Source organism: Serinus canaria, chromosome 4 (assembly GCF_022539315.1).
Source record: "Serinus canaria isolate serCan28SL12 chromosome 4, serCan2020, whole genome shotgun sequence".
NCBI classification, from domain to species: domain Eukaryota; kingdom Metazoa; phylum Chordata; class Aves; order Passeriformes; family Fringillidae; genus Serinus; species Serinus canaria.
Genome location: NC_066317.1, coordinates 16,042,132 through 16,069,957, shown reverse-complemented (window position 1 = coordinate 16,069,957; position 27,826 = coordinate 16,042,132). Strand labels below are relative to the sequence as shown.

Below are 27,826 nucleotides of genomic sequence, written 5' to 3'. Positions count from 1 at the left end.
ATAGGATGTGCTTGCTGCCTTCCTGAGCTCTGATCTACACCTACAGCTGTCCCTGTTGAGGGAGGCTAATGGGTAAAGAACAATGAAGAGACAAGCACTTGGAGAGGAAACCACATTGTGCCAGCATGGCCCTTCTAAAAATTTAATATTAGCAGGTCAGGCTGTGGGGCAGCTAGTCCAGACGCCTTTCTGGGCTGTGCAACGGGTGTGATGCTGCTCCTAGAAAGAGCCTGCTAATTAGTGCTGTTACAGTAATTGTGTCTGCATGGCTGAATGGTCCCTGGCTTCCTTAAGTGATAATGTTAATCATTACACTGTAAATAAATAATCACCTTTTGTTTTGCCTTCGCCATCAGAAAGCTATGCTTGGGGTAGGGGCAAAAATAAAGCTCACTTTCTCCATAAAAGCACTTTATTTAGTGGTCATGTTTTAGTGTACATTGGTTGTCACTTAGTTGTACTGAAATGTGCTGTTAGAAATACTCTTAAGAAATGTACAGATTTATCACTAAAAACCTGAAGTTCAGTTTGGATTGCATATAGGAAAAGGAGCAAAAGGAAAAAAAAATAACCACATCATCATATATTTTTTTTCTTTGATAAAATTACAAAAGCTAAAATAAAAACCTGAAAGCATTAATTAATTAGGGGAAAAAAGACACAGTGGACTATTTACAGTAAAACACCCTTACAACAAATTGCTATTTTGTGCTCCATATGGATTGAGTGTGTACCAGTGCAAGAGGATCCCACCTGTATGTTCTCCAGACTGTACCCTCCTGTCCTTGCCCAGGAGGAGATCCCTGGATGAGCCTCTTGGGAGCTGGCACCCTCACACTGCTGTGTCCTTGGCCACTCTCAGCACATCCTTCTGGGAAAGCTTTCCACTCATGACTGCTACAAGGACGAAGCCTTCAGCAATCCACAACAACCCTCTGTTGGCCAAAAATCCTCTGGATTTGTAACAGCTGCCTGAGAACAAGTTTTGGTGCACAGAAAATAAAGGGCTGGCTGAAAGCTTTCTACTTAACACAGAGTTTGTCTCAACTGCTTCTCCTCTCAGGAGAGGCCTGTGACCTTTGCAAAAGACTAAATGCCCTTTTGCCTTTTCCCTCTCTGTCAGAAATGCCAGAGCAGTACGAGCTCCCCTTCAAGTGCCTTTTCCTACCATTTTAATTTCTGCTTGTTTTCCTGCAGCTCAGACAAGATGTACAACTAAGCTGAGCCTGGTTTATGGAGGAAAATAGGAGCCATGTTCATGAGAAGCAACTCCCATCACTCCCCTACCCAGGCAATACAGCAGCCTTCCCAAAATCAGGTTTTGAGCTCCTTTGAAAACAGACCTGTTTGAAAACCTCCCTTTAGGGAGGGAGAAGCCCATCTGGTTTTGCTGTTCCCTTTTCACACCTCCAGCCCTCAGGCAGATCAGCCAGCCTCTGTGCCAGAACTCCCTCCTGGCACCTTGGAAGCCCATTTAAACCTGCAGCAGGCTCCACTCAGGATAGCTGGCCACACAGAGGGGCCCAGAGCCCAAACCAGCATGGCTGAAGTTTGGCTTGCACAAGGAACAAAACCAAACCCTGTGCCCAGAAGCACTGGTACTGTTCTCATGGCAGATGAGCCTGGTGTCTCTAACAATGTTTTCCCCCTCAGTGAACATAAAAAAAAATTAAAAAAGCTTTTGCAATACTATACACAATGTGTGGTGGAAGCACTACACATGGAAGAAGGAGCCTCTTCTGGGTCGCCTTCAGAACACACAGATGTTCTCATCTCAATTCAGCACCTCACTCCCACCAGTGCCCACCAGGAAGCCAAGCACAGCATCCCACTGTGTCACCCCTCTGGCCTGGGGATGATCTGCCTGGCTACAAGGCAGCACCAGCCAAGTCCCACTTCCTGATCACAGCACAGTTCCTTCCAAACACGGATTTACCGTCGGCCACTTTCCAGGCTGAAAGAAAGGCCTGCCTGCTTGCCATAAAAGCCACTCCACTGGGGTCTTCTGTGTCTGATTCCAGGTTCTGAAGAAATAGCTGCTCTTGCTCCCCTTACCAAGCTCCCCCAGCTGGCAGCAAAGAAAACAACCCAGGAAACACACGGAAGATGCAGTCTGGTGACTCGGGAACAGGTGGCTCCTGAAGACTCTTGCTGTTAGGAGAAGTCTGCTTCCTTCACCTCCTTCCCTGCAGGGTGGGCTGAGCAGGACCAGCCTCCGAGGGGCATCACAAGGACAGGCTGCTGAATGTTTTGAGCAACAGAAGTGTGACAGAGCCACTCAGAAAGAGTCACTGGGTGGCACAAACTAAGCAGCTCGTGCTCTCTCACGTTGCTGCTGAGATGGATCCACTCCTCTTCCAGCAGACACCTCTGTTTGGCTCTTAGTGAAACAGCCACCCTCAGAGCCCTTTGGCAATGCCATCATGATTGCACATGAAAAGAAACTCATAAAAAAAGTGTGAATGAGGTCATGTTTCACCCATGAGACCACACCTGCCCCCCTCCCCCCCTGCCAGAGGACAGGCTACACCTGATCTGTCTGGTACTCAGAGGCTTCTGATAAGCTTTCAGAAAAGCTCAGAAAGTTTTCCTGGTACTCAGAACAAATTATCTCAAATCTGTAATGCCTGAACTCCACTGCAAAGGTGCCAAAGTAGCACAGGAAGCACATCACTAGGCCCCACTGGATCCTGGAAGCATGCATGTGAATGCCCTGGGCCATAAGGATGAAATCTGGAAGAGGGAAGTCAAGGAGAACAAGTGGGAGCAGAGATACCAACGAGTTTGAAAGCCAACAGGGGAAAAAAATCTGAACTAAGTCACTTGGATAAGTCAACTCATCCAGCCATCATGAGGAGAGTGTGAATGTGATGCTAGAGATGAAAGGGATGTCAGGAGTTCAATGATGCACATGGAGCACAGCAGCTCTCCTATACAGACCAGGGCTTCCTGATCCCAGATCAGGGTGATAAACGTTTACAAAGGGGAAGACTCGGGTGCAGAGAAGTCAGTGACTTGCTTGACATCCAGTGAGCCAGGGACAGAGCCAGCAAGTGGGGACCTGGCTGTGGGCCCCTACCTGCCAGGAGCTTCCTAGTGGGAACTGGATCACTGCACACACCATAGGCAATGGGAACACTTTTCAGCCCACTATGTGAAATACTTCCTTCTATTTAGATCACCTGCAAAACTGTCCCTTTCTGTGAAATCTGGAAGCACCACTCTAACACAGTGTGGCACTGAAATAGGGTTGTGCCATGAAGACAGACTGATTAGTATTCCAAAATGCTTTGAGATCCTAGGACAGGTGTGAGAAGAGCTGCTGCAGAACAGACACAATGCCTGGCTTCCTGGGGAGCAAGACAAAAGGATACAGAGCACCACACAGAGGGTGATGCTGGCTGAGAGTGCCACTCGTGGAATCCCAGCTTTGCGCCCCTCATTCTTCAGGTTGATCTTGAGGGTAAGGGCAGATTGGATCCAGCATGCCAGTGTCCCAAAGCCAAAGGTCAGTGATGTGCCCACGTTGTGGATCTCCTCATCATTGGAGAGCTAGGAACAAATAAAGCAGTGATTGCATGGACACAAGAGGAATTATCTGAGAGCTAACTGGATTGCTGCTGAGGGGGGTAGGGGAGAGCAGGGATCACTGGGTGTGAGACAGAGATGCTGTATCCTTTCTTCTGGCAGAGGGGTAAGGTGGAACATAACCAAGGTGAGTTGACAGCTGTCACAGTCAAGCAGATCTTTTGCCCAAAGCCCAAGAGCACTGTGGAAAATGCACTTGCTTGGGGACTGTCTCCACAGCTCCCTGACAAAACTCAAATGCAATGCTCAGAAATAAATTCTTCCTTGGCTCGAAGTGATGGCCAGGGCAGGCAAGGACAATCACTGTGGGTCTTATACAGCTCCCTGCAATGGATGCAAATTGTGCACCTTCAGTGCCAGCTACAGGGAGCAGAGCCCTGGCACTCCCCTGAGCTAGCACAAGCCAAAACACAAATACATGCTCCTGGTTTGGCAAGTTCCTCCAAATTTCCTCTTCTGCCCATCCTGGCTTGGCAAGTTACACCAAATCCTCGACCACTGGGGTCTGAGGCAACATGAATCCAACCCCTCTTGGGGTTGTGCTAATGTTTCCCTGTACCTTGGGCTGCCCTGTCCCACAGGGCTCTGACTGTGCAACACTGCAAGGCAAAATGACAGCCAGGTTCAACTAGCAAGAATCTGCAAAAAGATGCCTTGAGGCTGCAAATCCTTTCACAAAGTCCAGCACGGACTTAAGCCAAACAATTTCCATTTTTTCCCTCTGCCTCTGAGGCTTTTCTAGAAAAGAAACCACCAGTCTATAAACTTCTTCCTGCAGCCTTAATTCCTGTTTGATGATTTAACAAATACCCATCAAATAAGACACAATCTACAGGACAACAACCTAGTTGCTGTGTCTCCACTGATATCTCCCCTCCTTTCTACCCTGAATTTCTTTCAAGAGTAGGTGCAAATAATCATTCAGGCAAAAATGGGATTGAGCTGCCTTTCCCAAGATAGTCAGCAAGGGACTCACAGCTACAATGTCCCTCTAAAACACCCGATGTACAATTTTCCAGAAATATGATTTAATGCCACATTCAGCTCAGCAGTCAGGAAGGGAGAGGCATAGACTAAGGTCTCATTACAGCATGTTTCCATGTTTGGCAAAAGATCTAGTAACTAACATGGAATGGATAGTTAGAATCAGATATCAGAATAATCAGAATTTATAGCCAGGCAAGATTCAAAGCATCTACTGTTAAATTACAATTATTTGCTCTGAAGACTGAAAAATGGAAGGCAAGGTCAAAACCATTTCCTAGTGCCTGTCCTGTACTAGAAATACTCTTCTCAGAGGTAGACAGATGTGGCAGATGTTTGTTGCTATAGTGTTGCAGGAGAGAGGGGGAATGGGAGGGCCCTCACCCAGACACCCACCACATCCAAAGAAGTCCTGGCACTCCTCTGCTGTGTCCTTCTCCTGACAGGTCTGAGGATCAGCAGGAGGTGGATTTAAAGCAACATATGTTTTAAAAGAAGGACACTGAGCTGTCTGCTAAATTTGTATGGGCATTTGTGCATCTGCTTGCACAGATGTGGCTGCAAACTTCCCGCTCAACCCTTTTACCCAGGGCCATCTGTGCCAACTCGCACGGCCCAAATGTTCAGGAAGGTCTAAGCATTCAGGTGCAAACCCTGCTGGAGACACATGAAAAGTGATTGTGGCCCTTCATCTCAGCTCACAAGTGGCAGATAGAGGTGGCAGAGCAGGTAAAGGGAGGGCTGGTATTGTATTAGCTGAGAACTGCCCCAATGAAGGCAGGAATGATGCACCTGACTCCATGTTCTCAGAAGGCTAATTTATTACTTTATGATATTATATTATATTAAAGAATACTACACTAAAGAATACAGAAAAGATACTTACCAAATGCTAAAAAGATAATAATGAAAACTCTTGACTCTTTCCAGAGTCTTGACCCAACTTGGCCCCAACTGGCCAGAGAGTCAAACAACTCCCACCAGAATCCAATCAGGCAATCACCTGTGGGTAAACAATCTCCAAACACATTCCATGCATGAGCACAACACAGGAGAAGAAAATGAGATAAGAATTGTTTTCCTTTTCTCTGAGGTCTCTCAGCTTCCCAGGAGAAAAATCCTGGGCTAAGGGATTTTTTCAGAGAATGTGAATGCCACAGGCTGGGGCACGTGCTTTTCCCAGGCTCACATCACAGCTGGCTCAAAGACCCAAGCAGAGCCACTAGAAGAGCAGGGAAGTCACATCACAGACAGAGCAGTCCAAGCCTGCAGAGCAGTACCTGAAAGTTGCCGAGTAGGGTCATCCCAAAAGAGGCCAAGCACAGAGCCACCAAGCCGCTGATGTTCAGCCAAGGGGTGAGCACCTTTGGCTTCAGCTGAATGAAGCGCAGGACAGCCACAACAAGTGCTGGGAAGGAAACACAAGGCAAGGGACATCAGTAGGGAGAACCTGCTGCAGCAAACACCTGCCTGGAGCCTCACAGCCCCCTCCTCCTCTTTCTACCTGCAGGCTGGCAAGCTTTGTGCTTCTGCACTGCCCCCTTCTCCTTAATCAGGGACAAGATTAAGCACACAAAGCATTTCTCTTGTAATCCAGCTACAGCAAGCTCCAGGCTTCCTTTTCTCTTATGCTTTGTCTGCAAATTTTTGGGGGGAAAGAGCACCTTCCTGCTTGCCTGTGAAGCTCCCAGCACATAGTCCAACACATGTACACCATGCATTCACTTATGGCACCTGGACTTGCATTGCTTCACTCCACTCACAAGTCCTGAGCTCTGCTGGAGGGCATTTGTCAAACCCCACCTTTTTTTAAAAGCATGTGAATGGCACATACATATTTCTATATGGGTTTGCCATACATATTTCTATTCAGGGTTTGCCATAACATCCACTGCCTTTTCTCCTCCTCTGGAACAAGTTCTGTTGCAACAAACATGAGCCCAAATGTTGCACTAATTTTCCATGAAGAATGGAATAACATTTATTCCAATTCCCCCAAGCACTGTGGAATATGATACATGGTAGATATGATATTTCATACATCATATGATATGGCATAACCCCAGAAGATACTCAAATTGCGTATTCTTGCCCTCCCTAGTAAATGGTGCATGGAACAACACAGAAAGCCAGGCAAACAGCTGGCCTTCAGATGTGATTCAAGCCAGACCACTAAAAACCAATTTAGTTGAACAGGGAAATTTGCTTACTGGCAAACACCTTCTTATGCTCACGCTCAAATCAATAGCAAGTAGCTCATATTGTTGTAAATAGTTTGCCTTAGCAAATTAGATCTGCACTTCCCACAAAAGTGCTGGTACAGTACTGAAAATATATTATCCCTGGTATAATACTGAAAACATGGTTTAGGAAAATAAGGGCACTGTAAGCGAAAATTACCCAAACTGCAAAAGACAGCTGAATTTACTCTCTCACAATTACTCTAGTGAATCAATCCACTCCAAATTCTTAAAAATGAGAACTTTGCTACACCGCAAAAAGAGGATTTCTATTTTCCACCCCCAGGCAATTGTTAGGGAAAGCCACCTGTGACTGCTCAAGCTCATGTACAGGAACTTTTTAATTTCTGTATCTACAATACAGACTCCGGAAATTATGTGATCTTTTTCTAAAATCTGATGGGAATGACAAAAGGGGATTAAAATCATTCCCAGCAAAACAATGGTATTTTCAATTTCAGTAATTCCCAAATTTCTAGCATGTCTCTTAGTTTTCCTCTCCTTTAGCTTTGACATAACTAAGTTGGTCAGAAATACAAGCTAAAAGCAGCTCTCAGAAGTACACAAATACAGCAGAGGAAAGACTGCCTTTATCCACAAAGCAGAGATTAGAACATACTATTTCTGTTGGAAGGGGCCTACAACAATCATCAAATTCAGCTACCTGACCAATTCAGAGCTGACCAAAAGTTAAAGCATGTTATTGAGGCCATTGTCCAGATGCTTCTTAAACAGTGACAGGCTTGGGGCATCAACCATCTCACTAGGAATCCTATTCCAGTGTTTGACAGCTCTCTCAGTAAAGAAACACTTCCTAATGTTCAGTCTAAACTCCTCCTAGAGCAGTTTTGAACCATTCCCTTGTCCTGTCACTGGATCTGAGGAGGAAGAGATCCACACCTCCCTTTCTGCATCCTCTTCCCATTTACACTTGAGCCCAGTGTCACTCCATCCCAGGTGCAGGATACAGCATTTAGACTTGTTTAATTTCATCCCATTAATCAGTGCTCAATGTTCCAGCTATTTAGATCCCTCTGGAAGGCACCTGGTTTCTCAGCAGAGTCAACAGCACCTCTCAGTTTGGGATCACCAGCAAACTTGCTCATGGTGCCTTCACATCATTCATTCAGGTAGTTGATAAAAAAATTGGACAGAACTGGCCCTAGAACTGAGCCCTGAGGGACAGCACTGGTGGCTGGATGGCAGCCAGATGGGGTTTCTCTATAGCCCTGTGAGCCCTGCCCTTCAGCCACTTCTTCACCCAGTGCACTGATGATCTCACAGGTGGACAACTTCTCCAGAATGCTGCTGTGAGGGACAGTGTCAAAAGTCTTATTAAAATCCAGAAAAGCTACATCCAACACCTTCCCTTCATCCACCAGGTGTGTGGCCTTATCATGGAAGGACGCTGAATTTCTTTAACTGGACTCTCCCTTTGTGAGCCCATGCTGACTGTTCCTGGTGATTGCAGCATTCTTTAAATGTGTCCATATCATCTTGTCCATAATTTTTCCAGAAACTGAGGTTAGACCAACAGGTCTGTAGGTCTCAGAGTGTTTCTTCATGCCCTTCTTCTAGGTTGGAATAACACTGGCTGGCTTCCAGACAGCAGGGCCCTCCCCAGAATCCCAAGACATTTGGTAGATGATAGAGAGGGGTCCTGCCCTAGCATCCACTACTTCCTTCAGTATTCTGGGATGAATCCCACCCAGGACCAAGGGACTTGTGAGCATTCAGCTGATACATCTGGTCCCTGACAATTCCAGTGCTCACAAATGGACAGTCACTGCTCCCACACTTGTAGTCCTTCAACCCAGAGGACTAGATAACCCAAAGTCTATCAGCATTTTATTAAAGACTGAGGCAGAAAAATGCATTGAATGTCTTCTCTTTTTCTTCATCCCTATTAGTCAGGTTACAGCCTTTAATAAGTATCTGTCCAACATTTTCTTTAGGCCTCCTTTTGCCATTGACATACTTAATAAAAATCTTCTTGTTGTCTGAACAACTCTGGCCAGTTTTAAATCAATTTGAGCTCTGGCCTTTCCTGTCTTCTCCCTCCATATACAAACCACAGCTCTGCAATCTTCCTGCAAAGCCTAACCTCTCTTCCAGACACCATATAATGGCTTTCTCCTCTTAAGCCAAGTTGATCTTCTGCCCCACTCTTTGAGCACAATCCCACACAGCTGGGTTGCCTGCTCCTGTGTTTCTAAAAGGTGCTTCTTAAAGACACTCATGGATACCTAAGCCCTCAAAAGCATATTCCTGAGATATTCTGCTAAGAACCTCCCTGAAGAGGCTAAAGCCTGCTTTCTTGAATTTTAGGAGATCAATTCTGCTTTGATTCCCTAAATTCCTTTTTTCTCATTACAGCAGAAGTTCTAAACTCAACCATTTCATGATCACTAAGGCCAAGACAGTCACCTACCATGACGCCTCCCACGACACATTTGCAGTCTGGAGGTTGCATTTCCCCTGTCACATTTCTTTCTTTGCAATGGGAAGAAGCAGCAATGAAACATACAGTTCAAAAGGTTTCACATCATCACATTCAAGAAAAATATGTACAGGATATTACTTATGTTTCAGTGACTCTGAAACAAAAAGAAAAACTCCAGTTGTGGTTCTTACCTAGAAATGCTGCCATGTTCATGACTTGACTAAACACACAGCTTGCAGGAGGTGCATCACCTGCAATACTTGAAAATATAAAGTGTATCATTGTAACTCTAGGATGGCAAAGACACATAAATAGCAACTATTAACCAGAGCAGTACTTGGAAGAAAATAATTCATTTACCTTATATAAGGCGGTCTTTTGGGACCAGGTTTCCTAAGAGACACAGGAACAGGAATAAAGATTCAAGGTTTCTTTCCTATTTTGCTATAATTGTTTCATTATTTCAAAGAAACAAGTGATTGAATATAAAGCCCACAAACAGCTCTTACCTATCTGGTACGCTTAGTGGGAGAATTTTGTTATCTTCCACTGCTATAAAGTACCTGTCAAGAAAAAGGGAAAAGAAAAAAGGAAATAGTGTAAAACCTCATGCTGGCTTCCATTTTAAATATCACTCAAACAACACATTAAGTGTTTCAAGCCCTGGCAGGACCTGCTGGAGGATCCTGTGTTTCTCTCTGCCCAAGCAGGCAGTTTTATTATTTCTCAGTCCATGTGCCTTCCTTTGTGTTGCATCTGATTTGCATGGTTGAGTAGACAAATAGGGTCACTGAACTGAGCTGCTTTAAAAACAACCAGCCACGGGAATGTTTTCATTTTTACTTTGAGTCATTTTGACTCATCAGGTTTACTATGGTACTCCATCCACAAAAGCTGTTTTAATAGAGAGGGGATAGGAGAAAAACAGCAAGCAGTAGAGGTCAGACAAAAGGCTTAAGCTGCCCATGCTGCTGAAAACCAGCATCCATAGACCATGGCCAGAGCCACATCCTATAATATAACTGCTTCTCAGCCTGAGCATAGCTGCTGATCACACATTTTTCACTCCTAAATTCATGCTAGAGTCCTCTGCCTGCATGCTTGAAGAGAGCCCAGCTCAGGAAAGTGCATGTCTTATGTGCATTTTGGTAAGAAGCATGAGAGAGAAAGTGAGGCGTCAGCATTAAGCTGCTGGCAGGTTTTCAGTGTGGTGCTGGATGCTGCAGATTTTGAATTTCTACCCCAAAGCAGGGCCTAAGTGTTTCTCCAAGAACTCTGCTGAGTCATTCAAAGAAAATGTCATTAAAGGAAATTTTTACATTTTTGGCTGTTTCTTTTAAGGCAGTTCCGAGTAGCACATACCAGGAAGGAAGCAAGATCAGCAGCTTGGCCTGGGGAGCACAGAAACTCAGGGATAAAAAATGTGATGCTTCAAGCCATGAAGTGGCACAGGCTGGCCCCTGCCCCTATCATATGCCTTCCCAGCCCCACAGTAGCTCAAGGGCACAGCATCCCCAAAAGACTCTCCTTAATGAGAAGCAGCATCCCAAATAACCAGCAGGAGATAACTTACACTATCCATAATCCAGCTGATGTAAACAGGGTAAAGACAAGAGGTAAAAACATCCAAACGCTGCATTTCTTCCCATCCATACCTGCTAGAAACAAAGAAGAAAATAAAAACAGAGGGCTGAGGCACCCACCCTCCTCAGCCCCCCTCTTCTGAGAGCAGGAAGGGCATCCCCACAGGAGTGCCGAAGTACCAAGCTGCTCATGGCCACAAGGGGTTAAGCTGTGCCCGCAGGCAGCATCCTCCACGAGGTTTGTAACAACCGAGGCACCGGAGCCCAGCAGCGGGGGACTTTTCAACCACACCTACAGAATTTAGGTGGTATTCAAAGAAAGCACTTCTCTCAAGGATTTTGTGCGAGGTGACCACAAGACCTGCAGCTCTGATTCCCTGCTACTTCCCACGCGCACAAGGCAAGGCAGCCTCCTACCCAGGATCATTACCAATTCCACACGCTGCCTCAGCTGCAGCATGGAGAGAGACGGATGCCCGTGCTGGCATCATCTCCACAAAGGGCACGACCAGCTCCCATCCTGGCCACAGCAAGCAGCTAAAAATAGCGTCTGGCCACACGTAGAGCGGAGCCCAGCTCCAGTGCCGACTCCCAGCACGGGAGTCGGGATGAGGCTGCCAGCAGCATCAGCCCTTGACATGCAGGCACGGTGAAATCCTGCATGTGGCGTGAGGAGGCTGCGGACAGCGCCTCCCGAGGAATAGCATTTGTTCTCCAGGCAAGATCATGCTGGACGAGCATCTGGAATGCCAGGGCTGTTCCTGTAATATGTGCAATTCAGAAGCACTGCTGTGCTGCGGACACAGAGAGTCAGTCAGTCCTTTGATAATGGATCAAGTATTTTCTCATGCTCTGTCCTCCTCCATAAATGTTCCTCCAGGCACCAGCACAGCCAAGAGACACAAAGAGAGGGGAACAACACCAGGCTCACAGGTCCAGCTTTACTTCCACCACGGCAGCAGCACCTGTGCCCCTGTGCTCTGTCCCCCTCCCTCCTGCAGGGCAGGCATTCCCTGGGGCCACCAGCACCCACATGGCATAGTGAGGTACCCTGGGGTGCCAGGACCACTTAGAGATGACAGCCTCTCACTCGAACCTGCTTGCATTTCCAGCTCAATTACCTTGTCCAAGTCCTTAAAGCCATGACCCATTCCTTTGCCCCAGAGAAGAAAGTACCTGTATTGTCATCCTCCTCCTCTCAACTCCCCCGGCCTTCCTACATCTGCAGCACAGAGCCATGGTCTGCTCCCTGCTGTGAAGACCCAGAAGAGAGTCAGCACCCTCACCATGTCACAGCAGCCCCCAGCTCACTGCTCCCCTAAGGCACCCCAAGCTGCCAAGGACACGCTGGCTGTACTGTTTGGGGTCCCAGGCACCAATTCCTGCCCTGCCTCACTGGGACAGAGGCTGAAGAGCTTGAGTGAGGCTTCCCACACACTCTAGAAAGCATGGCACTCTCACCTCTACAGGTCAGCTATCTTGTTTTCCCTGCAAATGGCCTAGCAGGGGTACAAAAACACGCCCTGGCAGTGCCCAGATCACACCTCATTTGCACGAAGCCACGAGGCCACAATTTGGTGCTGTTTGTACAGACAGCCTGGAGTAAGGCTGAATTCTAAACCTTAAAAGACAGAAAAGCAGTCAGATAAGGTCTCTTCTCTGACCTGGGAGCAGAGAGAATGCAGACAAGGAGCATGAAATGATGTAAGTATTAAGCATGCAGATTTAAAAGGCAGGCAGCTCCAGTGTGCACACAGATCTTTAGCACAGTGAGCAGATCAGAAGAAATTATCAGCAAGAAGACTAGATTTCCCATCTCACTTCTATTCCTCTCCTCCAGCACAGGAGACACAGCATCCCACATTTCTGTAACCCGCACAGCTCCTGCTGTCGTGCTTGCAGCTATTCCATGAAGGGCTGCCCTTGCCTTTTCCTCCTGCTGCAGCACTGCAGCAGCATTCCTTAGCTGGTGTTGGATGGTGCTGTAGTACTGGGAGACCTGTAACAGCAATCTCAAGGACCACTTCCAGGTGGAGCTGCCATACCTGGCCCAGGACCGTGTCCTTGACAGCCTCTGGCAGCACAGTGCCCAAGTGCCAGCACCCCACACAAGGGTGACTGTGATAACTGTGACCAAATTAGGACCACCTCTTGTTCCAGCCCTTGTCTGCCCTGCAAGGTAATTACTGCTGTGCTCAACTCTCCTCTGGTCCCTGGTGGTGGCTGGACTGAGCCAAGGTAACACAATTGTTTCATGTCAGATGGCACATCTTATTATTTACCCTTCATCCTTGGAAAGGCATGGAAGTTTAATTTACACAACGAAAACAAACAGTAGCCATAACACCTGTCCTCATAATGGGTTGCTGCAGCTCCTCCACCTCCCAGCATGGAAGCAGCAGCCTTCACAAGCTATTTCAGCATTGCCTGATGTGTAGAGAGGGAGGGCTTTTCCCCCAGGCAGAGCAGCAAGGCAGTACACAAGGACATGGACTCCACACCAGAAGTGGGGAAATGTGAGAATTCTGTCTAGATAACCACTGTTTTGTGCTGAGCTCTAAAATGGAGCAAGGCCAAGACTAGTGCCGAGTCAGAGCCAGAGCAAGATGGCTACAGACCCACCTCCTTGGAAACAGCCCTCTGTTTAATATTCACTGTGCCACACTGTCCCCTTCCATCAGCCACTAACAGAAAATGATATCTGAAATCATTGCATATTAAATGAGCAATCAGTGCAGAGCACAGTGTCCTGATGGGAAGCCAGCTCCATAATTCAGAGACCCTAATCCCAGCCCGTTAAAAAGAAGGAGGACACCTGCATCTGACAGATGAAATACCAAAAACAGGAAAGAAGGGTCCCTTTCCTCCATGTACCCAAACAGCAACACCTTTTAATGCTGGCTATGGCTCAGACACGTTTCAGCATCCCGTCATGGGCAGAGGATGGTTTAAAACACAGCTCAGCTCCTGCACATTCCTCACTTATTCCCTGCTGTGTTATTCAGGTGCCAGGAACAAAATTACATGTAATCCCAACTTCTTCCAAAGGAGAAACCCTGAACATGTGTCAAACCTGCCTAGCTTTGTACTACTGTTCAGCAGACACCATTCTGAGCAGCTGCCTTTGGGTTAGCCTTGTCCCCTTCAGGGATGTCCCCAGTGTTTGTATCTTCAAGCTGGGAGACCCCTGTGCACACTAAGACCAGCGCCTCTGAAAGCAGACATGAACAAGAGAACAAGGATCCCAAACATCATCCTCTCCTGCAGCACCATACCAGTTTAGCCAAAGGAAAGTGCCAAGAGTGATAGGAAAAATTACTAAAATTCTTTATGGGAAATGTAGAAACAAACTCCTTGACAGTTAATTGCTCCACAGGGATGACATCAAGCCAAACTTCCTCTCCACAGCTCTGTTCTGCATTGCTGCCATGTCCAGTGATGCCAAATCTGAGCAGTCAACTCCAGCTGGCAACAAGAGCAATCTCTGCCAGCCCATGTTCTCCCAAATAACCACGCTGCATCCAAGAGGCAGTTAGTAATTTCCCATAGCCATGTGTCTTCCATCACTAAGGCTTGCACAAGCAGGCACAGAAAGCCCTCATGGCGCAATGGATTCACAAAACCAACAAAAACATTTTCAGTAATCACAGCTGACCCAGCCCACCTTCTCAAAAGCTCACACGTGGTTTTCCAATCCCTCTTGACACACACTCTCACACCAGCACTGCAAAACCCCTGTTAAGGTCTGCTCCTGCTGCCATCTGAATCAGGGTCAGAACTGAAAAGAGTTTCACATTAGCACTGCCCTGGTGTGTGTCTTGAGAATTCCTCTCAATGCAAGCTTACTCATCTCCAGTTCCATTTTTATGTCTAAATCTGCTTAGACTGTCAGCTGCTTGCTCTGCTTTTTTTACCATTGCCCTGCTCTACACCCTCAACCAATTAAGCTTCCGTTCCTCTAATGTACACACTTCAATTACAGCAGGCAGCTCACCAAACATATACTGCTGCTTGCTCAAGGTTCATTTAATATGGAACATCTTAATTCCATCTGCCAAGCAAAGTTACAGGCTCCTCCTGAAGTTGCTTTCACCAGAAAACATGAATGTAAGGAAGGACAAAATTACCACATTAAGAGAGTCATACATCTTTTTTAAGACTAAAGCATGCAGATGCATTTGAAATGCATAATAAGCCAGAGCAACACTCCTGCATTTCACAGCACTAGGCCATTGGGTTATTTCAGAGAATAGCTACAAAGGCAGGAGCACTACGAGAAGGAGGACACTGTTCAAAACATAGAGCAAGTCATAAAGCATTGCTGCCAGTCAGCAACAATCAAAGGGGAACAAACACATTCTGCCTTTTGGGGGAGCCCACTATAGATCTCTGCTGCTTTTAAAAGCAAAAATAACCCCAGTCACTTGATAGCTAATCACTGTAACTGAGTGGATACAAACCAGCATTATATAACCTGCCACCCACAAGTCACAAATGCCAACATAACAAAGCAGGGTGTTTTCAGGTTTATCTCAAGGTTTCCAGTGTGAGTGCACAATGAGAGAGATAAGATGTGACAGAGGCTTGTAAATACATAACAAAATGGTGGGGTAACAAGAAAAGAAGTGATCCCCTCTGTCAGCACGGTAGGATGTTCGGCTTGCTCCAGGTACCCACCTACAATCTCATGGCTGTGCAGAAATGCCATTTTCATTTCATTTATACGGGAGGAATGGGAAAAGGTAAAGACATCTCTGGGTTGTGCGTGGGGGAAGCAGGAGAGATGCCTCAGTAACCCTGCAACAATGCGGAGAGGTGATGTTTTCACCCATGGCAACATCAGTACATGTTTCTTGTCTCATTTCATACACTGTGACTGCATTCAGTGTGCTAATGAAATGCTCTGGCCAACATAAACCTATCAGAGATGGGCCAAGTGCAACAAAAGAATGAAACCTTCTAATCACCAAAAAACAAGGGCAGTAAAGGACATATTGATATCCACAGTGTCTGACCCAGAGATATTCCTGCAGCACTGCTGGGCCCTGAGGCCAGTGGGTTCCATTGTACTTCAGAAAGTGCCCTTGGTTTTTTGCTTCTCGCTGCCCCACAACTTTCATCCCCAGTCCCACATGGGTGCAAGTACTTACAGGCCATTTAGCAACCAGTGCTGAGCTGCTGTTTTACAGCCAGAGACGCCGACTCTCAACTCCTGTGGGCTGTGTCTGCCTGTCTTGCATTTGGCGCTGCACGAACCAGGCACACCCCGCTTCCAGACCACACTCCTGGGTGATAGGAAAGAAAAATTAATCTGGTTTGCCACCACAGGACTAAAGGGGTGGTCTGCAGGCTATGACCCATGGACCTATGCCAGATCACACAGACTTCCATGAGGTCCCACTCATATCACGAGCAGGGCTTGGGCAGTCCTGGCCCTCAGCCTGAAAATAGGTAAAGGAGGCAGAGAGAGAAGCTGGGTAAGGCAGAGGCAATATTCAGCTCAGACAGAAGGAGCTGGGGCAGCAGGCGCTGAAACCAGGCAGGAGCAGCCAGGGTGAGCTGAGGAGAAGTGCATTGTGCAGGTGCTGTGTGTTTCTTTGCCCCAGGGATCCCATTCTGCTAGGGAACACTCACTGCAAGACACAGCCATCCCAGCTCCTTCGGACCCCAGGGGCTGCACAAGCCAGGTGACAACCAGCTCCCAGTGAGTCCTCCCAGTGAGTGCTGGACTGCTCACCTCCCAGGGCAGATGCCTTACTCTCTCCAAGTGCAGATGTTCAGGAATACAAGTAGCAGCTTAGTGAGCAGCTGCAGTGGGAACTACAGGTTGTGGTGGTGGCTGGAGCCACATGCAAGGGGCCATGACCTGGCATCTACCCTTTGCTCAGCAAAGGGCATGGAGACCTGTGGCACAAGGGTGACTGGTAACCCAGAGACTCTGTAGAAGCCAAATAAACAGCCAGAAGGCCCCAGACTAAATATCACAATTGGAAGGGGCACAGAGGCTATGAGGGCATAAAATGCCAGGGATTCCTTAGTGCAGGGAGTCCCTCTGAAGGCATCAATTCAAGCTTTATGGTGTTACTGCACCATGATTAAATTACTTAAAGGGTCCAGGCTTCTGGGACTCTGCTATAGGAATCCTGGAGTCCAGCCAGTGAGGAAGCCTGTCTGACTGTGTAAATGTGGGGTGTGTGTGGAGTCAAGCTAGGCACACATCAGCTTAATGGAACCACCCACTGTGAAAGGGCTTCAGTCCCAGCAGTGACAGCCTGGGGTGGTGGGAGTGCGACTGACAGAGTGGATTCTGGGTGGTCAGGCAGCAAAGTTTCCTTAACACAGAGATACTCAGCACTGGAGCCACTTTCACCAGACCTCTGAGACACAAGGGAAATCTCTTGCAGAGCAGTCTCACACCACCACCACAACCACAGGGGCATATCTTCCCCTTGAGAGTGCTTTGGTTTGGGATGCTTGTGAGAAGGGCACTTACCTCAAACTCCCAGCCAACCCCCAAACTAAAGAGTTGCTAGTTGCTGGAAAATGAGGAGGGCTGTCTATCTCCTCAAAAAAAAAAAAAAAAAAAAAAAAAAAAAAAAAAAAAAAAAAAAAAAAAAAAAAAACCAAAAAAAAAAAAAACCCCAAAAAAACATTCTCCCTGCTTCAGGTGTGCTGTGAGGAAAGAATCTCTGAAACCATCTCCTTGCTCTGCAAGCAATACAGAAATGCAGACTGATGCTATGGCAAAGTCCAGGAAGTCAGAGCCACTGAGCAGACAAGCTGCCCAGTCCACAACTGTCCTCCACCTCAACCACCCCAATCTAATGAAGCAGCAACAAGCAGATTGAGTGTTTCTCCTCCCTGTCTGGTCTTGACAGGGTATTAATAAATTGATCAAGGTGTTTTATTTGCTCCTCAGTTCCAAAAATCACAAATGTCTTCAGTCATTTCCAACGTGCACCAGCAAGCCAAGCCACACATTAGGTAAGAAGGGGGAAGGAAGTCTGCCCCAAAGGTTTGTCCCATTATCAGGAAAACAATGTAAGTGTTGGGTGTGGCAAAGAACACTTAACAGGGAGGTGAAACTTCAAGCGTTGACTTACAAATAGCTTTGAAGGTAAGGAAAAACAGACAAGCCCAGGGGAACAGACTTGGCAGAACATTATTCCTGATCATATTGTCTCCTTCTCCTGTAGTTTGTGGATGAGAGAGTACACGCCCTGCAAGGCCAGAAAAATTCCAAGTTCCCCTGCTTTTTCTACCCTGTCACTGGTTTTTCCCCATCAAACAGAAAACACACACTCAAGCTACAGAGCTTCTCATGGGTATAAGCCCGACTTCTCCCACCTATCTACCCTGTCTTTCATCTCTCTTATCCCTTTCACCCCTCTCCTACTCACCTTTTGGACGCATAAGCTCCTTTCTTCACTGCACTTTGCAGCTTTACCCTTTTGGAGAGATGTATACTGTCCCCAGAGCAGCACTTCCTTTGGTAAATGCAACTCGTCCTGGGGAAAACACCCAAGGCCTGTGAGCTGTTAGGGACTGTGGCAGAGCACACTGTTTCTCAGGACAGTTTTCCCTCACCAACCTCTTCAGCCTGAGGACTTACACCTCCTCCACAGAAAGAGGTCCTCCTCTTTAGGTATTAACCACCAAAGCCCCAGAGGAGCAGCAACGAGGTGATGGACCAGAGGGTGAGCTTCAAGGAATGGATGTGCAGTACCCATGACTTGGCTCTCGTCATCCCACTGAAGTGGCCCCCTCTGGCACAGGGATTGTCTTTGGACTCTGTTGAGACCTGTGGAAATCATTTGCCCTGAGAGGCAAAGTACGAGGTAAGCCATCATAGACAGGCATTTCTGTGGTGTTCACCACTTCATCACCAGCATTCCTTATTTGTAGGAATTAATTTCCTTGGTTTACCAGTGTCTCAAGCTGCTACAACCATAAATTGCAGTTTGTAGGGTGTTTGCGTGAGCCACAGTAGGGAGGTGCCATACAGGGTTTCCCTTCAAGCAAACACAAGGGACAGCTTCCAGCTGTTAAACAGGGGCCAAGCCTGTGTGAGCAGCCTCTACATCCTCTGCATCCAGAGGGATTATTACTTTTTAAGTCTATTGAAATATTTTCAGAGACAGACTTTCTTGTAGGAGACCACATTAAACTACCTCTAAGAGCCAAGAGCACACTGAGGAGGCTCTCTCTGACAAAGCTGTGACCATCCTCAGTGTCTTGGCCAGGCAAAACCCACTCTTGCAGTCCTGTGCCAAAACTGAAGGGCCACTGGCTCTTCTGGTTTAGGCAGTCCCTACTATTAATACCAGTGGTTCCTCAGTGGAGCAGGAAATAATACAGCTAGAGCAAAAGTTCTCTCCCTAAGTACCTGGACCTGTCCCAGCTCAGGAAATTGCAGGGAGGATGCTGAACACTCTCCCCACCATTGCAGCAGATCAGCCCACATCCTCCAGGCTTTTGCTCCCTTCCCTTTGCTACCCATGGAAGAGGCAGCCCAGACCTCTCCCTGGCAGGCAGGACCATCCAGCAGCAAGCTCAGCATTAAAAATGTGCAATAAACCCCATGTGAGGTAACCTATAGCTGTCTGAATAGCTCCTTCCATGGTTTCTGAAGCTGCATCAGTCTTTTCCTCTCTTCCCATTCACTCTGCCCTTCTCTCTTCACCTGTTCACAATGTGTTTTTCTTCCTTTTCATTCTCATTCTACCCTCATCCCTGAACCTCAGGTGACCTCTTCTGCAATCTGCAGGGACCTAAGGCAAGGAGAGACAGCAAGTCTTCTTGAGACAGCAAAAGGCCACAGTTATTCCCATTTCAGACACCAAGGCCAGTGATTTGCTCATTGAGATGTCACACTGGAATCAGTGGCACAGAGGAGTTTGCACTCAGAGAGTCCTGGTCAAAGCCTTTCAGCAGCAGCCTCCTCAGCTGCCACCAGCCCCTATCCCAGTGTATCCTTCCCAATATATTGCCTAGGATCACGTTTGTCTTTTCTCACAGACAGGATCACGTTTGTCTTTTCTCACAGACCTTTCTTTGCTCCCACTTAACCTGCAATCACAGCTCATTGCTTCAGCTTGGACTGCAGGATTGGGACCTTAAAGTCTCTCTGTTGGGCCAAACTGCAATCTTGCAATCTCAGGCTGCCTGGGTACGGCTGGGGAAGAGAGAGAACCACAGACATGACATTTCTTCCAAGAAAAAAAAAAATCGAAAACATTGGTGTTCTTACAGGCACACATCCCTGCTCTGCATCTGAAAAGCAAACACTGCAGCACTAAGAATCTTAAAAGGGGAAATGAAACAACTGCACTTTCAGCACCAAGGTTCAGAAAATGCTGACAGCTGGGCATGGATAAACCACAAGAAAACAATTTGACTTTAAATAGTTTGGCGGTGAAATCAGGAGCAAGGCATTTGTCAAGCAAATAGGAGTTCCCTGTCTTCATCCCATTACCCAAAGGCAGAAAGTGGGCAAGAATCAAGCCCCCTTCTTTTAGGCACTGCCATCTGCTTGAGCAAGACACAACAGGCAGCCAGTGTCAGGATATACCTCCCACACACTGCCCTCCTCCATACTGAATTGCTATTCCTAATTAACCATGCAGGTGGGCACTGCCATGGCATGGGGACTGCGTGAATGTTGATCAGACAACCCTTAGGGTCACTTTCACAAGCAGCTTTGCTTGACAAGGGAAAAAAAAAATTAAAAAACAAAGGCAGAAAGGTTAACTCATAATTTCTGCAACCCTAACATCTTAAGGGCTCTGAATCAAAGGTCTGGCACAAGCACAATGCTCTTAACTAAAAGCTAAGCCTGAGATCCCAAGCGCCCCTGGGTCATCAGCACCCAGCATCTTCCTATCACTCAGAGAGAGGATGTCGCCCTTCCTTCCCTGAGGCACCCCAGCACAGTTGAAGGGCCTTTCTCGACACCCTAAATTCCCTCCAGGGAATTTAACTGGACACAGCCTGCACGTCCTGACAGGACATCCTGACAGGATCTGGGGAAGGCAGAACCTGTCCCACCCCACAACCTCAACCCAGGTGAGCTCCTTCACAGACTCTTCCGCAGCAACCTGGCCGAGGACCCCGCCGAGTTCTGCCACCACCTCATCCCGCAGCGCCGAAGGGACGGATTCACGGGTGGGAGGGACGCCGAAATCATCACCCGGGAGAGCGGCTCCACAGCTGGCTGCTTCGGGCCCTGGCTGAAGCGGCTCTAATACTCTTACCTGGCCCGTGTCCGCCCGCGGTGCCACAGGGCGCTGCCGGACAGGCAGCGCGCCGCTCCCGGCTCTGCCGCAGCCCCCGCGGCGCCCCCCGCCCCAGCCCTGCCCCGCTCGCAGCTCGGGGGCTCCGGGGCACCCGCACCGCGCCCGGGGCGGCGGCGACCATTCGCGACAGGGCGGGGCGACAGCGACACGGGAGGGGGTGGCTGGCGCTGCCGGGAGCGGCTCCTACCTGCACACCTGCGGACGACTCCGGCTCCGACTCCGGCGTCCGGGCTCGGTCCGAGCCCCCGCCCCGCCGAGCCCCGCCCCGGACGGGCGGGCCCGCGGCCGCCGCGGCCCCCGGGGGCTCTGGAGCACGGCGGGCCTGTGTGTCCCTCTGACCGCCGGGCTTGGGCTGCCGGGAGGCGGCCACAGCCCCCCCGGCCCTCAGGGCACCCCTCGGGCCCGTGTGCCGGTGCCGCGGCCGTGCCGCTGCCTGCGGGCTGTCCCCGGTGCGGCCGTGCCAAAGGATCCCTGCTCCGCCTTCTTCCCTGCCCGCCCTTCCAGAGCAGGAGCACCTGCCCGGCCTGCGGCTCCGGGCGCGCCCTCTGCTCCGAGCGCCCGGGGGCGCCGGGCAGCGCTCGCCTCACAAGCCCCGCGTGTTCGCAGCCCTCCCGGGGAGCGCTGAAGTCCGGCTGGCTGTTTGGAAAGGCCTCAAGGGAGCAGCCACTCAGCTGCAAGAGACCCCAGGAAGAGCCTCTTTCACCCCTTTTCCCTTTCCTACTGGGTGGTGGGCTTTGTGATCTCTGTGAAGTATCCCTGTGGATGGAATTTTGACAAGGAACATTCCCAGCAAAACAACTCGGTGATAACCATTTGGGATAGTTTCCTGGGGTGGAAGGGTCGCTTCGCTGTCTGATCTTTATGGGATTAAGTCAATGTGAATGCTACCACTTCTTTTTCCTCTTCCTCCCATCTCTCTCTGTCAGGATGACTGATGTTATTCAGCGACAGTCTTGTTTGTTTTCCTAAAATCCATATTAGGTAGCACTTAGTCAAAATTTTGTCCTGGTGCCATCACTTATGAACCAACACAAAACAGACAGATGCCTAAATCCATGTCAGACCCCAGAACCGAGCTGAGTTATACATCAGCAGTTTATCAGTATTTCGTAGGCTGCCCTTGTAGCAAGCAACACTCCTTTGCCCTGCAGCTTTGGCCCTCATGCAACATTCTGAATTGATTTCGTGTCTCTGATCCCCAGGGATTGAAAACCCCTCAGAGTGCTGATCCTCAGAGCAAGTGCTGCACCAGCAGGTCCCCGGAGCCCTTACCAAAGTGGCTGCATCACCAAGGGAGAGGACAGATGCTCCCACAGAAAGGCATGTACTGTGTATGCTTCTCGGTGCTTTAAAGGCCAAGGGGGCTATTTTTAGAGCTGAAATAACATTCCTCCTGCTTTGGTATTTCAAATCTTATGTTATCCTGGACTAATAAATGTTTCCTTGCAGCATTTGCTTTTTTTGCAACCCCACAAAATCCAAAAATCTTGGCCAGGTTGCCCCTCTGCATGCACCTGACATTGCCCCATGGCACTGCCACATGTAGGAGCCACAAGTGACTTCCAGGCACGGCTTTCCTTGGGCAAGGAGCTGCTGTTGCCTCCATCTCACCAAGACAGGCCCAAAAATCAGGTGCCTGGAAAAAATATACTTAAGCTATCAGGATTAACCACATCCCTCCCTGCAAGGCTTCTTGTGACAGCAAGAGTCAAGGAAGCTCATTTTAAAAGTAATAGAGGAGAGGTCTTTGAATCCCAGTACCCTGTGGCTTTCAGCAGCTGAGGCTGAAGAAAACCTTCTGTCAAACAGGTGAGAAGTGACTGTGCTGGGCCCCAGCTATTTTGGCTAGAAAGGAAAATGCAGCAACTAATCAGAAACTGCCTTAGTCACTTCACCTCTGCTGCCAGCCAATGCTGGAAGGGAAACAATGCACCATATGGGATTTTAAGGCAATTGCATTTTTGGTAAACTCTGAGTGTCTGAGACATTTTGTTCACAGCTCCTTTTTGAGCAGATGGTGTCCCTCTGAGTGCTGGAAAACGTATGATGCTGACAGGCCCACCAAAAACCTATCACAAATTTAAAAAATCACAGCTTGAAAAAAGGGCACAGCCTGGGGACAGCAAGCATGTGTTGGAGCCCACCCAGTGCAGGAACTAAGAGAGATGCACAGAGGTATCAGCCATAAAGGGTGATGTTACCTGGGTCCTTGGAGATATTTCCTACAATGGTTTCTTCATGGAACACCATGGGAGGAGCAGCCCCTCTCCCACGACCCTCATCCTGCAAAGCAAAGCAACCTCATGCCCCTCTAGTTGCTGTCCTTCCCAGGCTGAAATTACCATTAAAGACTGGCTGTGGTTATCCTGGACTGGGGTTTTTGGGGGGAGGAAAAGGTACATAAAGATGAGGAAAAGGGAATTGCTGTGAGTTTGCTTTCATTTCTGGGAGATAGATGTCTTCTGAAACTATATTTGCCACCTTTTCCTCCTGTCCTGCTCCTTTCTGCTCCAAAGGTGGAGTGAGGCCTGGCAGGAAAGGTTGCCCACCCAGAAAGAGGAGCAGTGGGGAAAATGGGCCTAGGGACCATTCAGCATCAGCCATTGGAGCTGCTGCACACCCCAAGGCTTGTATTAAATACAGTTAAAACTGCTAAGAACCACTTAAAACTGTTTCTCACTTGAAGTGTTAACCCTCATTTCATTAGTCAGATCATCTCCTATCTAGCCATCTGTTCCTTTATTGAGCTTTTCAAATATTGTGATAGACTTCATATCTCCAAATGCCCTGCTGATAAACAGATGCCACCTAAGCAAGCCCACCTGTGGCTTGGCTTTGACAAGGTGTGCTCAGGGTGGCTCAGTGACCTGCAAGGTGTACTCTCTCACCCTAAGAAACATCTCCAGGTTTCCAACCCTACAAGATGAAGCTGTTCCCAGTTTACCTACATGATCCCAACTGAGGAAAATTCACCTAGATCAGGGAATGGAGCAGCAAATTGAAGAGACCCATTCCATCTAATTGCAGCAAAGTGATACCATTTGAATGTTAGGAAAGGAAATTGAGAAAATGGAAAAACAATAATATTTTTTTCCATAAAAAGAGAAGTAAAAACCAAATAGTGCTGTGATAGCAAATGCATGGGATAAAGAGGACTTGTAGTCAGGGTGTGAACTCTGGGGAAGAAACCTTGCAGTGCCAGTGTATGCAGATGAGAGCTGCAGACTGGTGTGCCCTGGTCCCAGGGGGTCTGTATTCTGGCCTGGCAGGAGGACAGTCCTACATGAAGCACCGAAAATGGTGTGAAGAAAAGGACTGGAATCATGTTAGTCAGGAAAATTTAGTAGCTACAGGGAATACAAAGGTCAGGCATGCTGTGCAGATGTGGCAATCACCATTTCACCTACATTTCTTATCTGTACTGCTTGTTGGAGCTTTTCCTCCAATCATTTTCCGAGTCCTGCAAAAGGGGATTTTTTAAATTGTTCTGCAGGCAGGCTTTGCTCTCATCGACTCCTCTTGAACAGAAGATATACCTTTAAAAATGCCTGTGTGGGGCAGAGCCTTTACCTGCACTGGGGCCACTGGGCTTCCTTGCCCTTTTGGATTTAACCCCATCTTGGCCATGGCTGGTGCAGGAAGGGGAGAGGCAGTGGTACAGCTCCTGGAGTCACTTGTCTGGAATCCAGGGTGGGAATTCTTTCACCATTTTCTCAGAAAAAGCTTAAATCATGGTTTAACTCTTCAGGGAATGGGGCAGCAGGAGATGGACTCACTAAAAGCAGTACACCCCATGTGCAAGGGGTGATTTAAACAGCAAAAGCCTGCAAACCATTCAGTGGGGAGTTTTTCCCATGCAGGGGCTCCCCAGGAGTTCTATTTTTTCCCCTGTTCTCACCTGTTTGTGGGGCTGGTGCTGCTGGGTAGAGGTTTTTTGCCAGAGGTTTCTGCTCCTGGGCCAGGCACAACTGTGCCAGAGCCACTGTGGGAGCTGGGGCACATGGGCACCATATGCCCTCCTTTCCCACTGGGCTCTGCTTTCAGTTTTGCTTTTCATTCTTCCTTTAAAGTAAGATCTTACGGGAAATTGCACTTTGATTCCCATAAACAGCCAGAACGTGGTGAGCACCCTGTACACAAATACCCTTTCCCCTTAAAGAGTAGAGCAACAAAACAGCCCTGGGGTGAAAATATCCAGGTAATACAAGTCCAGCATGGCCATGCCTTTGGGAATGCTGTCTGGGAGCTGAGAGATCATCCACCTCCCTCCAAACTGAGAGACCTCCCAGCTGCAAATGCCCCAAACATCATCTAACCAGAGCCCATAGGTCAGCCACCACACTTCCCGCCTTGCATGGATTCTCAGGCTCATGTGGCCACAGGAAACCTTTTAGAAGATCTTTTTTTTTTTTTTTTTTTTTTTTTCCTAGGAGCCTCCCACCCCAGCAGCTGAATGTGATTCCTGCAGTCAGGCCACATTTCCCATCTGCTGGGCTTATTTCTAGAAAGCTGTTCTGGCTGCCAGCCGGGGACAGCAGTTGCCTTGCACTTCCAAGCTGCAGAGGGATGCAGACATTGCCGGGGCTTACCAGGGAACAGCAGAGTCTCTGGAGGGAGTGGGCAGAGCAGAAATCCACCCCTGGTGCCCCAGGAATGCAAACCCTGATGCATTTCTTCAGCACCAGCACTCACCCTCTCCCTGCGGCGTCTTTCTCAAGACGTAACTTCAGTGCCAGCAGGTTTTGCTCGTCACTCCTACTCCAGGGAGTACCCCAGTGCAGCCTAGCCCAACTGCAGCAGGGATGGGGTCAGATGGAGCCTGGAAGTTCTCTGCAGAGCCTGGAAGTCCTCTGCAGTCAGCCACCACAGCCTGGGCCTCACCTCACACCTCAGCCACCGTGTTTGTACGCAGCTCTGACTGGGGGGCGGGTTTCATCAATGTTTGCAGAGCCAATTAGGTGCTGTAACTTGGAGATTAAATCCTCCTCTCTGCTGTAATTTGCAGATTAGAGGCTCCTCTAGAGATTTTGCCATGTCCCAGGGGTCCCAGGGCAGGCTAGCGTCCCCTTGAGCCACCCTGTGCCAGAAAGCAGCTGACCTGCTCGGGAGTTTCCACTTGGAAAGAGCACACAGCTCCAGAGCCAACACTGCATTTTGTAAGGGCCCCAGCAGTTCCGGGAAAAGAGGTAAAACCAATCCAATGCCTGCTGTGTGCCGAAGCTCAGAGTCTGGAAACACTGGAAACAACAGTGCAGGGGGCAAAGGACAAATCCCTGCTCCCACTGCTAAGGGGTGTTATTCCAGATGGGTCAAGGTGCCAGGAACAGCGTTGGAGACAACACAAGGTCAGGCACTGCCAGACCATCAGGTCTTAGAAGACAGTCACTCTTTAATTCCACCCCACAGCCAGCCACCAATCCACCAGCAGTCCCTCAACACTTCTGCACTGCTCTAGCCAGCTTTCAACAACCAAAGCAGCAGGGAAAGCAGCAGGGGAAGTGCCAAAGTCCACAGAAATAAGTGCAGCTCATGCCCTAGTACCCACCCTACCAAGGTTCCACAACTTCCCCACATCATTTCATCCAACAGTGGATGGATCCAGTTGCTAGCCTGGGAAATGGAAGTGGCCCTTCCTGCCTCCCTCAGCCCCTACATCATCCTGAGGAAGAGAAAACCACACTAAAGAATGTCAGGGGAACATGACTCAACTGTAAAAAAAATCAAAACAAATGAGCAAAAAGTTCAAAACAAATGCAAAAATACAAACAAATAAGCAAAAAAGGAAATGCACAGAATTGCAGAATTCTTTGTTTTTTACCAAAAATTCAAGGCACCCTCTTTAAAAAGCTAGTTTTCCTATAAAAGCTGACACTTTTTTTATGAACTCTACCACATGGAGAATTTAATCTACAAAGAGGGATTCTGGTAGCATAAGCTTCCAGATAAAACATTTGATGGAGGAGCTTTTTCGTTTCTGAACAATGTTGCTTTAGTTATTTTCAGTTTTTCAAAACCAGGTAACTTGACAATGGCTTCAATTTCAGTTTTCAGATCCCTGAAATACACTGGAACTGCTGCTGCTTTTGAAGTCTTATGCCTTGGGGGAGGGTGGGGGGAATATTACCTTGTAATTTCAGGTACTCAGAGAGGTTCAGAACAGCAAGTGCCTCTTAGCAAGGCCCCTTATTCTTCTTACAGCAGGCACTTACTTGACAGGAACGAGCCTAAGGAAGTCCAAGCAGTAGCAGTACAAAAGAAAAATCATAAAGATCAACAGGAAGCTGTGTATGTTGGTGCATTCCCTGTAGTTCTGCGGTCAGGAAATTGCACAAAGGAAAGGATGAGAGCAGCCGTGAGATCACGCATTTGCACATCTTCCAAGCTTCACTCCTACACTCACACCCCAAGTCCAAACCCATTACACACATCACTTTGAAGGCAGGTTCCCTATGATTTTTGCCATGGAAGGAACAGTTTATCTTTCTAACCAGCAGGTCAGGAGCCTCTCAGCTCCAGGAGCCCATTTCCACACCATCCGACAGGTACTGCAGCACGGGGTGGGGAGACATCTCCAACTCTGCGTGTGTGTGTGTGTGTGTGTGTGTGTGTGTGTGTGTGTGTGTGTGTGTGTGTGTGTGTGTGTTTAATTCCTCTGTCAAATGGCTCTGACTCCACATGAACGCACATCAAAAC

The 27,826-nt window shown here is 48.2% G+C and overlaps 1 protein-coding gene across 10 annotated transcripts; it reads right to left on the bottom strand.

Annotated features, from left to right (window-relative positions):
* Window positions 1-568: 568 nt before the first annotated feature.
* TMEM150C (transmembrane protein 150C) lies at window positions 569-26,229 on the bottom strand. Of its 10 annotated transcripts, XM_050973765.1 has the most exons (11): window positions 21,321-25,004; window positions 18,430-18,639; window positions 18,239-18,346; window positions 15,989-16,123; window positions 10,829-10,913; window positions 9,765-9,818; window positions 9,616-9,648; window positions 9,447-9,514; window positions 5,853-5,980; window positions 3,375-3,552; window positions 569-2,733 (listed from the first exon to the last, which is right to left on the bottom strand). In XM_050973765.1, exons 4-11 carry the CDS (start codon window positions 15,993-15,995, stop codon window positions 2,525-2,527), a joined length of 762 nt encoding a protein of 253 aa, XP_050829722.1. In that variant the 5' UTR covers window positions 15,996-16,123; window positions 18,239-18,346; window positions 18,430-18,639; window positions 21,321-25,004; the 3' UTR covers window positions 569-2,524. The 10 variants fall into 10 exon arrangements, with proteins under 10 accessions (XP_050829722.1, XP_050829721.1, XP_050829723.1 ...); XM_050973764.1 differs by having other exon boundaries at window positions 18,239-18,639; XM_050973766.1 differs by lacking the exon at window positions 18,430-18,639.
* Window positions 26,230-27,826: the final 1,597 nt, after the last annotated feature.